Source organism: Monodon monoceros, unplaced genomic scaffold (genome assembly GCF_005190385.1).
Source record: "Monodon monoceros isolate NGI ecotype Baffin Bay Population unplaced genomic scaffold, NGI_Narwhal_1 Super_Scaffold_5, whole genome shotgun sequence".
In the NCBI taxonomy this organism is placed as follows: Eukaryota; Metazoa; Chordata; class Mammalia; order Artiodactyla; family Monodontidae; genus Monodon; species Monodon monoceros.
Genome location: NW_021703782.1, coordinates 104,830,742 through 104,845,887, shown reverse-complemented (window position 1 = coordinate 104,845,887; position 15,146 = coordinate 104,830,742). Strand labels below are relative to the sequence as shown.

The 15,146-nt window shown below is 46.0% G+C and overlaps 1 protein-coding gene across 21 annotated transcripts in view; it reads right to left on the bottom strand.

Annotated features, from left to right (window-relative positions):
• The window catches only part of RALGPS1 (Ral GEF with PH domain and SH3 binding motif 1), a 286,283-nt gene that overhangs the window by 135,240 nt on the left and 135,897 nt on the right, over window positions 1-15,146 (bottom strand). For all 21 annotated transcript variants that reach the window (XR_003790635.1, XR_003790636.1, XR_003790637.1 and 18 more), the window contains one exon: window positions 13,316-13,442. Coding sequence is in view for 18 of the 21 variants with exons in the window: in XM_029201514.1 (XP_029057347.1) it covers window positions 13,316-13,442 (127 nt within the window). In the remaining 3 variants the exon portion in view is untranslated. The remainder of the gene's footprint in view (window positions 1-13,315; window positions 13,443-15,146) is intronic.

Sequence of the window (15,146 nt, the reverse complement as noted above, 5' to 3'; positions counted from 1 at the left end):
TTCCATGCCTTCAGGACAGGGGTTTGCTTGGCTAGTCTCTCTCAGATCCTGCAGTCAGGCCTGAACCAGCTCTAGCCTGGGATTCGACCCCTTGTGGACACATGCCTTGGTACCTACAATCACTGGGACACTCCTGACCTGGGGTATCCTGGGTCAGCTCACCCAAACATGGGAACTCAGACACAGATAATCCCTCCCAGCCGTGCAGCCTTCCCAAAGCCCTTCCACATGCAGCACCTCCCCACTGCTCACCGACGGTCATGATAAATCCATCTCCATGGGCGGGTCAGGGGTGCTTCCTTCCCGCTGCTGCAGTACATGTACCCTCCTAAAGCTGAGGGACATCTCACATTAGGAGGACAGTCCGCTGGGCAAGGGTGGACAGGCCACATTCGCCCTGACCCTTAGCAGAGCTGGGAGTGGCCCAGAACCCACAAGGGTAGCTAACAGAGCAAATGGGATTAGAATTGCCTTCCGGAGCAGTGCGATGACAGAGGCCAACGCCCTAGTCATCTGGAAGAGGGGAAAGAATTAGAGGAAGCACACAGCCTCCCTGGAGCCCAGAAAGCTGACCGAGCCCGAGGTGAGTGTGCCGGGCATCGGCTCCTCTCCACGGGAACCCGACAGCCAGGGCAGTGCAGGGCTGTGCTGGGGACGCGGGGAGAGGAATTAAGGACAGACATTCAGGATGCAGACGCAGGAAGCAGGGGCAGCTGAGCAGCTGGGTGGGAGGTCTGAAGGCCTGGCTGCGTAGCCCAGGCCCAGGGCGCACGGGCTTGAAGTGGGAAGCAGCTTCTTTGTCAAGAGCACAAAGAACTAGTGGGTAGCGAAATGTGTATTAAAACCAGAGGCCATCTTTCACCTGTCGTTTCATTATAAGAAACTGGTTGGTAATGGCTAGCACTGGTGAGAGCAGAGAAGACAGGCAGGCTGGCATGCGTGGGTGGGAGTGGAACTGTAACCCAGGAAGTGGGTTCCCCAGCAGCAGTGACCAAAAAGAAAGTCGCACGTCACCTCTGCCCAGCAATTCCACTTCCAGCTCTTGGTGTTTCAGAAACACTCTGGCAGGTGAGTAAAGATACAAGTAAAAAGGTGTTCTCCACTGCACCACCCGTCCAAGGGAAAAAGTAGAAACAACCTAAGCATTTATCAATTGGGGCTAAACAAATCAACGTACATCCAGGCCCCGTCCAACAAGGCGCCACGTGGCCACGGGTGCCACGGAGCCACTTGGAAGAATGAAGGGGTTCTGTACCTGCTGCCACTGAACAGTACCCACCACACTTCGAGTGGAACAAAAAGTAAGGTGCAAAACAAACTGTCTACCCAAAGGTTCCCATTTTGGTTAAAAAGCACGAGACTCTTCGCACACCCCCATGTGCACTGATACTTCTCCGTGTGGATTCAAGTGCCTGGAAGGACACACCCAACCTGCCAACACTGGCTGCCTCTGAGAAGTAGGAGGGGAGGAAGGGGATTCTCACTTTCTACTTTATAGACTTTCTAGTGTGAGTTTTACAACAAACAATGTGTTAATTTTGTCATTTTAAGAGTTTTTAAAAGACGAATGGGAGTTGAATGGCACTGCTGGGCACAGCCTTTCTGGCCGCAGGAAGCGGAGATCTTCCCGCCCCCCCTTGAACAGGCACTCCTGGGCCCCTAAAGCCCTGGACGACTTACACTCTAGGCCTTTCTGTGGGTAACTTCCTGGGACCTTTCAGGCTCTAATCAGCTTGTCCCCAGGCACCTTCCTTCCTCACAGAGCTGCCAGAATTCATCTCCTCTCCACGTGGCAACCGCCCCCTCTGCCCTAGAAGATTTCCTTCCCTCAAAATTAGCTTCTAATTTTGGGACCCAGCACTTCCTGCTGCCCCAGAGATCAATCTGACAGTCTTTTTTTTTTAATTAAGGAGGTTTTTTTAATGATAAATATTTTACAGAAAATAATTACTCCGTACAGGGTATTATCTGGAGTTCATTACATGGAATAATTTATTTGCTCTTTACAGCAACCCCATGAGGCAGACCCTGTGATTATTCCCATTTTAAAGATAATGAAGTAACATTTCGGCTCATTAGCAGTGGAGTCAGGATCTGAAAGAACGCAGTTTGCCTCCAGGGCTCTCGCTCTCAACTACTCTGACATATTGTCTCTGAGAAGTAAACAGAAAATAACACACATCTGAGGAATCTTGTCATAAACGGCTTGTCCTGGATTTATGGGTTCATAGAGTCCTCTCTGTAAATAGTCAAGGGCAGGTAGGAAGTAATTCCTCCCTTTTGGCCCCTAGATTAGTCCCTTGTTCTAGACATCAGCTCAGCACCCATTGCCAGGGGTACATACCTCCATCTCTACCAGTAGAAGCCCAGGCCCTAGAGACTGAAGACCAGAGAGAGAGAGAAAAGGAGTCCTTTCCTCCCTACAGTCTGCTCTCTAGAGTCTGGAGTTTAGCCTGAGGCATCTGCTCTGTCTGGAGATTGTCAACAGCACTTATGTCCTTTTTCCATGTTGGCCCTACCTCCACAAGGGAGCAGGTCACCGCTCTGGATTTCCATCAATAAAGCAAACCCAAAATAGATACAGGAATTGGACACTTGTCCATTGCGTAGGTTGCTATGTGGGGCGGTTGGGAATCTCCTGATTTGTCTAGGTAGAACTCACCTCTGTCTGCCTGTCTGTCTGTCTGTCTCTAGCCCCAACTGTAACCTGCTCCTGATTCCATCATGGTGCCCGCTGTAGTCTCCTGCAGCAAGTCTGTAGGCACCTTGGGGACAGTGATTTGCCCTCTGCTTCTTTGGCACCTCTCATTTTCCCATGGTGGGTTCATATAAAATATGTGTGCAATGGATGAATGAGTGAATGAGTAAACTTAATGTATTTCAATACTATTTTTAACATCCAGAATCTGACAGTCTTTGTGTGTTGAGTTTTACAGCTGATTTTGTTCCAATACAGATGGGGCAACAAAGTAACATATGTGGGGTAGTGATAAAGTTGGTGCAATGCACTAGTTATCCATTGCTGTGTGACAACCTACCTCCAAATTTAGCACCTCACGATAAACATTTACCGTCTTGCAGCTCCGTGGGTCAGGAGTTTGGGGGCATTTTAGCTGGGCATCTCTGGCTTAAGGTGTCTCATGAGATGACAGTCGTGGAGGGGCTGCGGCCTCCTTTGAAGGCTCCACTCAGGCACAATCTGCTTCCAAGTTCACTCACGTGGCTATCGGCAGGCCTCACACCCTCACCACACAGGCCTCGCCAGAGGACAGCCAAACACACGGCTGCTGGGTTCCCCCAGGATGCGTGAGCCAAGAAAGAGTGAGACGACAGCAACACCCAACAGAGAAGCAGTCTTTTTATAATCGAATCCCGGAGTGACATCCCATTATTTCTGTCATATAGGATTTGTTAGAAGCAAGTCAGTATGTTCTGCCCATGTTCCAGGGGAAGGGACTACACAAGGGATCGTCGGGGGCCAGCTTAGAAGCTATCTACCACGTGAAATCTTCCAGATTCTCAGGGCCATCGTCCTAACTCTTTCCAAAAGAGACGTCCCAATGGCCCTGCGTTATTCCTGCGGCTGGAGAAACTCTAGCCTTTCCTCTAGCCCTAATCCTTCTCTTCTTTAGGGCTGGCTGACCCTGGGAAGGCCCTCCTTCTCCCACCTTGAGCCCCTGTACCACACAGGAGGGCCCTGGAGACATTCCTCTCTTCAGCCCACTGTCTGGTTTCCCCAGAGGGTAAAGGTCTGTTAGCAGGAACATATGGCATAATCTGGGGTTAGTGGTGGGGCTCTGGGGTCGCAGCACTACAATGTGGCAGTAGTAAGTGGTGAAACTTTTAACAAGTCTTATTAAGCTTCTGCAACTGTGACATAAGTTAAAAATAGTGCCTTCCTCAGAGGAAGGAGTGTTGGGAGGATTAAATGAGATCATGAGTGTAAAGCGCTCAGTGCGGGGCCTGTTGTGTGGTGGAAGAAGTAAATGTGAGTGCTGGTCGTTTTTATTACTGTCAGCTTCTAATTAGAAGTCCAAAGACTAAAGGTCAAAGAGGAGCAGTTGTCTGATGACTCCACAGATTCCTGCTATGGAAACACACCTCCACTTGCACAAAATGGGCTCGTGCTCTCATCTCCTTTCCGGGGTTCAGACAAAACTGCTCGACCCAGAGAAAGGCTGACTGCAGGTCCTCCCTGTGCCCCAGAAGGGACGAATGTGACCAGCTGCTCAGATCTGGGCAGGAAAGCCTGAAGGAAAGAAACCTCTCCCCCAGCGTGTTTTCCTCCCATGCTGCTTCTCTCCATGGAGACAGATGTTAAATGGAGGATGAATAAGTTAAGGCAGGGTGGAACCCCAGCCATGAGCATGAGGTCTTGAGTTAAACTTGGTGTCTGCCTGGCGTACAATGTTGCTAAGTCATAAGTGAAATAGTAGGGGTTTTTCATTCCCAAAATGGGGATTTTAATAACATCCACTGGCTTTTTGTGAAAATTGAGCAAGACTGTGAAGCCCCAGAGAAACGTGGATTTTAAGGTAACACATCCTGAGATTGCAAAGGTAAAGGCAAAATTCTCTCTGGAAGGGAGAGATTTAAAGCCATATGCAGCTGATGACTCAAACAAGTAATGGAAAAGGCTTCCTTCATTTGGGATGGGTTGTGTCTTCGTGATTACTCTGTTGATCGAGAAGCATGTTTGAGATGCATCAGAAGGTAGCTTTTCCCTGCTTGCTGGGCCCCAGAGGGGGCTGGATCCTTCCTCTATCTGGAGAAGGAGAAACTTGATCAAAGGCTCTCCTAGGCTTGTTGCGCCCTGTAGCACGTGGCCATCGGGCAAAGAGGAGAAAGGCACGGCTCTGGGCTCCAGAAGTAGGCATTCCAGAACGCAGGCTTAAGCTTTTCTTTGTGGCACTGACATCCCCTTAGCCATCCCTGAGCTGTGCTTCCCTGGCTAAGGAAGGAGGAGCCTGGGGCTTCCCTGGTGGCGCAGTGGTTAAGTATCCACCTGCCAATGCAGGACACACGGGTTCGAGCCCTGGTCCGGGAAGACCCCACATGCCGCAGAGCAATTAAGCCCACGCACCGCAACTACTGAGCCTGCACTCTAGAGCCTGCGAGCCACAACTACTGAAGCCGGCATGCCACAACTACTGAAGCCCATGCGTCTAGAGCCTGTGGTCTGCAACAAGAGAAGCCTGCACAATGCAACGAAGATTAGCCCCCGCTAGCCGCAATTAGAGAAAGCCCACATGCAGCAAAGAAGACCCAACACAGCCAAAAATAAAATAAATAAATTTATTTTTTAAAAAAGGGGGGGACTTCCCTGGTGGCGCAGTGGTTAAGAATCCGCCTGCCGATGCAGGGGACATGGGTTTGAGCCCTGGTCCAGGAAGATCCCACATGCCGTGGAGCAACTAAGCCCGTGCACCACAACTCCTGAGCCTGTGCTCTAGAGCCCACGAGACACAGCTACTGAGCCTGCGCTCTAGAGCCCGCGAGCCACAACTACTGAGCCTGCGTGCCATGACTACTGAAGCCCGCACGCCTAGAGCCCATGCTCCGCAACAAGAGAAGCCACCGACCGCAATAAGAAGCCTGCGCGCTGCAACGAAGAGTAGCCCCTGCTAGCTGCAACTAGAGAAAGCCCGTGTGCAGCAACGAAGACCCAACACAGCCGTAAATAAATAAATTTATCAGAAAAAAAAGGAGGAGCCTGGCTCCACATAGGTCCATCTGGAGAGACTGGGTAGGAAAGCAGGAGATGACCGGAGGGAGGGATCAGGGTTTGTGGCCAGGCAGCTGGCTGAGGCACCAGAAACGACCAAGATGGATCTGTGGAACAAATGAGTATTCCTTGGGGATTCTTGGGAACACGTGGGGTGGGGAACTGAAGGGAAAAAAGGCTGAATTTCCTGCATGCGGAATGGAATTTTTTCAGTTGGGAGTTAAAGGAAAGAATTAGCCTTAATGCTGGCAAACTTGGGGACAGGTGGATAACACTGTGGTAACCCTAACTTGGGAGCCATCGGACTTTGGTCCTGGGGTGGTACAGGCCCCCACCAAAGGGGCAACAGCCACTTTGATTCGGTTCTGGGAAGCAGAAGATCTGCCGGCATCTATCAGTTCAAGCCCTCCTGCCTTCTGGAGGGAGATCAAGAGAGCATGTGTCCGTGCCCTTTCATCTCTGCTCAAATGCGCACATCCTTCATTCTCAAAGCCCAGGCACAGGGAGATGCATGCGTCTCCAATCCGGTATGAGGGACATGCTCACTGATAACTGTTTTAGGTCTCTCCAAGGCTTTGCTCTAAAATGAACTGTTTTCAAAAGGCCTTCCCCTTCCCCTCCCCCACCCCCACCCCAGCAGTTTCTGAAATACGGTGATGCACCACAGGCTTCTGCATGGTCCCCTGCCTGGTTTTCCCTCCTCCAGCCTGACCTCCCCCAAGCCGGGCACCTGCTGTCGGCCAGGAGACCCGTGTTCAAGGCAAACCCAAGCCAACCACGCCCTTGCTCAAAACCCTCCTGGTCCCCTACTGCTCGTGGAGGCCAGAGCCTGAGCCCCCCACTCCCAGTGTCCAGGCCCTAAGCAACCTCACCCCTCTCTCCCACTCCAGCTGCTTCTCACGACACCCTCCTCCTGATTCTCTACTCTCCAGGCAGTTTTCCCAGCAAACATGTTTTTCCCCACTTCAGGGCTCTTGCACAAGCCACTGTCTCTGTCTGGGATGCTCACATGCCACCTCTTCATCCAGCTTATTCATCTTTTAGGGCTTCCCTCCAGAAAACCCTTGCTGGTCCCCCAGCCTGGGATGGGTCCCCCTTTATTCACTCCTTTGCCTTTCCCTCCACAGTGCTCGGCTCACTTTGGTTTCTAGTTCGCTGTCAGTGATCAGATCTGGGCCGTGAGCGCCACCAGAGCAGAACTGAAGTCTGATGCCCGGGTGAGAACACACCCACCTTGCAGAGGGCCTGGCGTGTGAGGCCCTCAGGCTCAGAGTGTGAGCCCGTCACTCCCAGCTGTTCTGGGGGCTTTGGGGCATCAACGTAAATGCTTCTTTTTGACCAATGACCACTTCTTTTTGAAAGTCCTTTTAGATATCCCACAGTTTACGTCTGTTAATTTTATACTCAGAATTTGGAAACAACTTGCCTTTATTTTAAACTTCAGAGTCCATATTGGAAAATAAAACCTTGCTTTTTAAAAATGGGAGGGTTTGGCTGTTTGAAGGAATAGCTTAGCTTCTAGAAATTTACTTCACATATTAGAAGTCTGGGTAAATTTACCAGGAATCTAAATGTTCTCTAACTATTCAGAACTGTCAGAATGCCTAGTTTTTGTTCCTTGAGAGATCACAATTTTCCACACTGCCTATAGTTACTTTTAGAATCAGGCTCTAAACCTTTTAAAATCTATTACATTTGTAATTTTATTTAGCTATTTCCTGGAGGGAACTATAGGTTCTGAAAACCAAACACCCTCTAAATCAATAAAGCTACTCGGAAGTAAATGCTGTAGCCACGCTTCACAGCTCATTGCCTGCTTTTGTTATCACTTTGACCTGAACTGGGTATTTACAAGCAGTAGCTATCAGATAAAATTAAGCTGCAAATAACTGACCTGACTATTTCCCAGAACTATTTTTGCACTTTGAAGTAAATGGGAATAAACTTTTTGAGACAAAGAGAGTCTTATTTTTGAAATGTAGTAAGTTTTTCCCTCAGTGTTTTTTAAATTATGCTTCACAAGAAACAGTGCACCAAAGTGCAGCCAACTGGCTCTAAAATTTGCATTGGAAGGAGTTGGAATACACACCCACGTGGTTAATAACGTGCCAGTACTACATGAGGGTATCTTTACATGGAGTAAGAGACACATGTGTGAATAGTCCCAGGAAACCAGTTAGTGTAGAACCTTCCACAGAGGTTTAAAAGAATCGTTACAAAAGTAAAACCTATACTTGCTATTAGAGGCAAATAACCACTGAAGCAGCGTTCAAAGTCTCAAGCAGGAACTAAACGAACGAAGCAGCTGGAAATATCAAGGACTGACCTCAAGTCCCTCCCAGAGAATAACTCCCTCTCCCCCAAGGAAAACACCTACAGTGAGGACGTTGCCAGGGGAAAAAGAAATGGTTTCAGACATTTTTTCCTATATTGTACCTTCCAGGAATTATGTAACTCTTCCTCTTTTGATAAACAAATCCATCCCCAGGACAAGTTGGGTTTTCAAGAGGAATCCAGTACTAAAACCACAACCTGGATTTGGGCAGGGTCTGTCCATGGCAATCAGAGGTGCAGGGAGGCCTTAGCTGCCCTCAGGACGGATGGCCCCGCTGAGCCTCAGAATGGGATCTTTCTTCATTCTTTTTAATGAAACTGTGCCCCCCGCCCCCCGCCGCCATGGTAAACCCTCACACACCATCCTGAGGACAGAAAGCACACTGGAGTTGCCTCCTGTTCCTTCAGTCTGACTTGTACACTGCAGGAGTCATTCTGATGCAAGGATGAGAAATGCAGTCTGATTGGCTCAAGGGGGCAGGGAAATCCTCGTAGCGGGGAAGGAATAGGAGCAGGCAGTGGAGCTAGGCTCACTCAGGGACAAGGAGGGTCTTACAGGAGAACAGAGGCCCGCACGGAGTCTCTTGGGAAGTACCTGCCAGGAAGAGGCAGCTGAGATGAGGTGATCAGGGACAAGGAGGGGGCATCTGTCCAAAAACTCAGCGGCAAGGGGCCATGGCACGAACTACATGTCCGCTGCAAGTGTGGACCTATCCTGCGGCCTGATGAGAGCCATCATGGTCACACACGAGGGACATCTGGCCAGAGGCTTGAATAGGGGACTCATCCGAAGGGGAGGGGTCTGGGAGCATACGCTCAGTCTGATGAGAAGGGACACAGGTCAGCAAGGGGAGATGGTATTCGTTGAGTCAGCCCTTGGCTGAGGCCCACCAACCAATCTCTCAGAAGCCCAAGACAGCACTGGTTTGTTGTCCAAGAACAGAGTGTCACAAGAAAGAGCCAAGACAATTCATCCCACTTCACATAGCGCCCGATGGAGGCCACCCACAAGTCATAAATGGCAGAGGACATACAGGTGGCAACTGAAAGGGAGGAGTAGGAAAATAATGACCTGAACAGTGGAGGTAGGGTGTCAGGAGAGGGCAGTGTTAAGGGCTTAGGGCTTCCCTGGTGGCGCAGTGGTTGAGAATCTGCCTGCCAATGCAGGGGACACGGGTTCGAACCCTGGTCTGGGAAGATCCCACATGCCGTGGAGCAACTAGGCCCATGAGCCACAAGTACTGAGCCTGCACATCTGGAGCCTGTGTTCCACAACAAGAGAGGCCGCGATAGTGAGAGGCTCGCACACCGCGATGAAGAGTGGCCCCCGCTTGCCGCAACTAGAGAAAGCCCTCGCACAGAAACAAAGACCCAACACAGCCAAAAATAAAAAAAAATAAATTAGTAAAAAAAAGAGCTTAGGGCTTATAGCCACACCACTGGGCCAAGGCCTGGCTCTACCACTCTCCAGTTATGTGACCCGGGGCAACCTCTCAGCACCTGCTTATTCACTGGGCCATTTTGTGAGTGTTCATTGAGATGGTGCATTAAAACACCTAGCAAGGTGCTGGGCACAGAGAAAGGAGAAAATCAACAGCAGCTCTTGTGATCATTTTATGAGAGAGAAGAGGCCATCCTTAACAATCCTGGAGCACCTCTGCTAGATGAACCAGTGGGCTGCACCCTAATGCCATCAACCCATCCTCCAAACGATTAACTTCAGGCAAGGTGGGAATGGGCTTGGGAGCTGCGCACACCAACATGCCCTCCACCTGCAGATCTGAGTGGAAAGGCACTGTAGTTTACAGCAAGCAGTAAGACGAGAACAAGGAAAGGATAAGGAAGCGTGAAAAAAGAATGATAATTCAATAACATGGCTTAAGTCTAAACAAACGGGAAAGACTTTTACTCCCCTACTAAAAGGCAAGATCTCTCATATTGGGCCCAACTAAATACGGTTTTTAAGGATCACACTTAAGACAAAACAACTTAAAATATTAAAATGCAAAATATAGTCAAAGATTTATAAAATGAATGCAAAGGAAAAATAAATCAGATTTCAAAGAATTAACACTAACGAAATAAAAGCAAATAATAAATGGAATCAAGATCATTTTGTATGGGACACACTTCATAATGAATCTGCAACTGTTATAAACTTCTATATAGTCATTCATTGGTATCCATGTGGGATTGGCCCCAGGACCCCTGCAGATACCAAAATCCAGGGATGCTCAAGTCCCTTATGTAAAATGGCATAGTGTTTGCATATAACCTACACACACCCTCCCCTACACTTTAAGTCATCTCTGGGTTACTTGTAACACCTAATAAGATTAAATGCTATGTAAATAGTTGCCAGCACCTGGCAACTTCAAGCTTTACTTTTTGGAACTTTGTGGATTTTTTTTCCCGAATATTTTCAGTCGAGAGTTGGCTGAATCCATGAATGCAGAACCTAGGGATATGGAGGGCCAACTGTATACTAAATAATGTAAGGCAGAAACTGTTAGAAATGCAAGGGGACTCTAAGACATATTTCTGTCCTTGATAGACCAGGTTGTCAAAAATGAAAAGTGTGAATGTTGTAATGATAAGAGCAACTTGAGAGATTACATCTTTTCCAGCGCCCATGAAATATTTATACCAACTGATGTCCTATTAAACCACAAGACAAATATCAAACATTTTAAAAAACCTAGAAAGCATATGTGTCATATATTCTAAAACAATGTTAAAAAAAATTAGAGAGAAGACCATTTTTAAAAACCAAAGCCCTTCATAGTTGTGTTATGCATAATAGTGAAATAGTGAGCCAAAATAGTGTTATCCAAAAAGTGAAACCACTCACATATCCATCAAATGATGATAGATAAATAAAATGTGGTACATCCATTCAATGGAATATTATTTGGCAATAAGGAGGAATGAAATACTGATCATGCTCTAACAGGAATGAACCTTGAAAACATGATGCTCAGGGAAAGAAGCCAGTCATAAAAGACCACACTGTACAATTCAATTCATATGAAATGTCCCAAATAAGCAAATCTATGAAGACAGAAAGTAGATTAGCAGTTCATCTAGGGCTGAGGGTGAGGGGGTGGAAGGCAGGTGGCTAGAAGGAAAAGGAGTGACTATGAATGGGTATGGGGTTTCTCGTTGGGGTGATTAAAAAGTTCTAAAATTGACTGCACTTATGGTCGTACAACTCTGTGAATATACTAAAAACCATTGATTGTACATTTTAAATGGATGCTACATGAATTATAACTCAATAAAGCCATTTGAAAAAACCAAAAAAAACTCAAGCCCTTGAAAATTAAAAAAAAACACTACCTTAAATACACTTGGATAAAAGAAAAATCGAAACTATAATTACAGAACATTTAAAGATATCACTGAGTACACTATACATTAAAACATGTAGGATACAACAAAAGCAGCAATTAGATGGAAATATATACCCTTAACTGTTTTCCAGATGAAAGTAGAAAGAATAATATATATACAAATAAGCCAATAATTTGTTTACAATAACAAAACAACTTAAGGAAAGCAGAAGAAATGAATTATAAAAGACAAAAGCGTAAATTCCATATTTCGTCAAATTTAGGATGTCATCTATTATAAATTTAGGATGCACCATAATTTTATGTAACACTAAGAAAAACTGCTGCCAATTAAACAATGTCACAATGCTTTGTTAGCATCAACTGCAAGATGCATCCCAATTTGAGAGATTTAAAAATGTGGAGAGAAAAAGCACATCCTAGACTAATGGAATATAGTAGATTAGAAAGCAGGAAGACAATGTGACTGATAAACAAATACGAAGTCTAATTCTTTGGAAAGACCAACAGACGTACCTCTGGCAAAGCAAATTAAAAACAGAAAGAGAAAATAAAAATGCAAACAATTAGGAACGCAAAGCAAATATAACCGTACATACACAGGAGGTTAAAATTTATAGTGACTATATAAAACCCTATGTTCAAAAAAATTAAGTGAGGAAAAACTTTATGCTAATAATTTCAAAAACTTGGGTCAAATGGACAATTTTATACTAACATTAAGTTTTCCAAATTAGATTTAAAAGAATTAGAAAATTAAATACACAATGCTCATAGAGGACAGTTAAAAGTTGTCAAAAATGTATCTCAAAAAACTTACACTAGATTTCTGAAAATACTAGGAGTCACTTCCATAAAACCTTTATTTCCCTTGTTCTTAATACTATTTTATATCATAAAGAGATAGAAAATTTTCATAAAATTACCGTAACTGTGAAAAACCAAACCACAAGAAATATTTTTCACCCATCAAACCGGCAAAGGAAAAGAAAAAAAAAGCACATGAAAATACACAGCATTTGTGCACATGGGGAAAATAGGCAATTTCTTCCCCTTCTAATGAAAATATAAGTTGTTACAACCTCTCCGGAGAGTGTTTTGAAGTATACATGAAAAGGCACACAATTTTGCAAAGTTTTGACCCAGTAATCACACTTCCAGGAATTTATTACAAGGTAAGAATCCTAACTATATAGGTGATTTTTGCAACAGGGATGCCCACTGCAAAATTTTAATAGCAAAAATGTATAGACAAATGTCAATATTAGAGAGATCCCAGTTGCACAAATCCATGTGATGGGACTGAGTCATAGTATAGAAATGCAGGTAATAACATTAAATGTTCACGACAGAGTAAACATACAGATTTTATATGCATCCAAACGAATGAAAAGATATGAAGCAAAATAGGGATTATCTCTAGGTGGGAAAGCAAATGATACTAATTTTCTTCTCTTCCAAGTTCCTTGCAATGAACATGTATTATTTTCGAATCAGTAAAATCAATAATCATTATAATAATTCTGTTGGAACAAATCTTATATATTAATAATGTCCAGAGAATCAGAAGAGAGGGGTTTGGGCCTGAGTTCCCCCAGTTCAAGAAGATGTGGATAAACCAGTAAGAGTCCTGTGACCCTTCTGAGCTGCAGGCTGGGGAGGCTTGGGATTCACAGATCATTTGTATTAGCAGCAGAATATCCCTTGTTTCAAGACCCTCATCGGGAAATTCCCATCTTTAGGAAGTATCAATAGCCTGTTCTAACCCAAGGAGCCAACCAATCACCTCTTTATCCATGGCCCATGCTGCTTCATGGAAATTTCTCAACTAGAAATTGTAAAAACATCTTATCTGGCAGTGAGCAGGTTTCTTAAAAAATAATAATCCAATTCAGACTCCTACCTAGATAGGGAATACTGGGAACCATCTTCAGGCTTCGGATATATTCCCGAGTCCGCTTGTAATTATCTTCTTTAGACATCAGGTAGTCCAATTTCTCAAAGGTGGTCTTGTCTTTTCGATTCAACAGCTGGAGTGAGAAAAAAACAGAGTATGAGAGAGAAGAGAAATAAACTGGAAGAAGCAAAAGAGAAAGGATAACTGCAGATGAAAACTAAAAGGAAACGTCCCAAATGGCACGTCTATGATGTGCAGAATCCTGGGCACAACTAAGGATTTTAAGGTGCTGTTTCATGTAGAGATGGAGTGTTCCATAGCCTCGACTTTGTCATTTTTCATAGTCTCACACTTGGAAGATACCCTCCAAAGTTACCTAGTCCCTTGTTCTAGATGATGCCAGAATCCCCTGCATAGCACCCACCTTCACGGCGCATAGACCCTACAACAGCAAGGAGCTCAGAGAGTAAAGCAAATTGCTCAAGGTCACCTAGAGCTATTTCACAGTCACATCAGGTCTCTCTCCCTGTGTCCACAGAGAACTTCTTGCTCTCTCCTCAACATCTCTGCCATTGCTGAAGGCCCTGGAAGATCTCATACGCTTCACCTGCGTATGCTGTACACATAACCAGGCCATCTCTCCAATCTGGTCTATCTCCTCCAGATTCCCTGTGGTCTATGACTGTGTCATATTTACACTGGGTACGGTGTTCTACTCAAAATAAGCCAAACTTCTTTTCCATATGCAGTCATCTAAGGGGTGATTTAGTTATGCAAATACAGGATGAGCAGGCACCCACAGCCCAGAGATTAGAGAAGTAAGAGTCTTCATGACTGAGATCTCTGGAATGTAAAGCTGGTCACCAGGGAAGGGATGGCTCAGTGTTCATAAGGAGGCTTCTTGGAAGAAAGAAATAGAAACTGAATCCTGGTTCTCCAGACTTGATGCTAAGGACTCATGCTGTGGTCATCCTGCAGGTCCCAAGTCAAGGCCCAGTGCCAGGAAATGGCAATAAGTCTCCTTGAATAAAATGGCTTTAAGAAAAGGAGTCTAGGCTGAGAGCAAGCTTGAAAAAGAGAATCTGGGGAAGGATCAGCCAGAGAGGGCTGGCTTTGGCACAGCATGTGACTGATGTTGGGCACCCCCAAGTTTAGCTTCCAGGGCCAGTGCCTCTGGGATCTTAGATCCATGGCGGAGCCCAGGAGTATAAATGGAGGTGTGGACCCTAGGCCAGGAGCATCCTTGGTCAAGTGTGGTGTTGAGACCCCATGGTCTGTGCAAGGACCGGGACCAGCAGCCCTGTCACATCAGTCAGACTGAGATAGGCCAGTGGTCAATAGCTCCATCACACAGCAGAGAGAAGTAGAACAGTGACTGTCCAGCACCAGGGGAAGCTGGCCTTTCGTACTGAAATAGCCCCTTTGGGTTCCTGGGACCCAGGTCTGCAAATTCCAAACTAAGGCCATGCCTGGTGCACCAGCGAACTCAGGCTGCGTCGGCCAATTCCTTGATCCTCAGCCTCTGGAGTCACAGGGGGTGCAGCCTCTGGAGTGCACAGAGGGTGCAGCCTAGCTGAGCAGTGACAGCTTAAGGACTTCAGAGAGGAGAGGCAAAAGAAAAACCCGAAAGGAAGGTTCCAGTGCTGGAGAAGTTGGAGAGTAAATAGCAAGCTGTTTTTTTTTTTTTTTTTTTCCATTGAGAAATTCAGGACACATCAGGGTGGGGATGCTACACAGATGCTAGGGATGAAGGCTGCCTAACTGGCTTGCTAATTTAAGGCTGTTATTCATCACATTAACAAATGGACAGGAAATCACTCCATCTCCCATTTGCTGT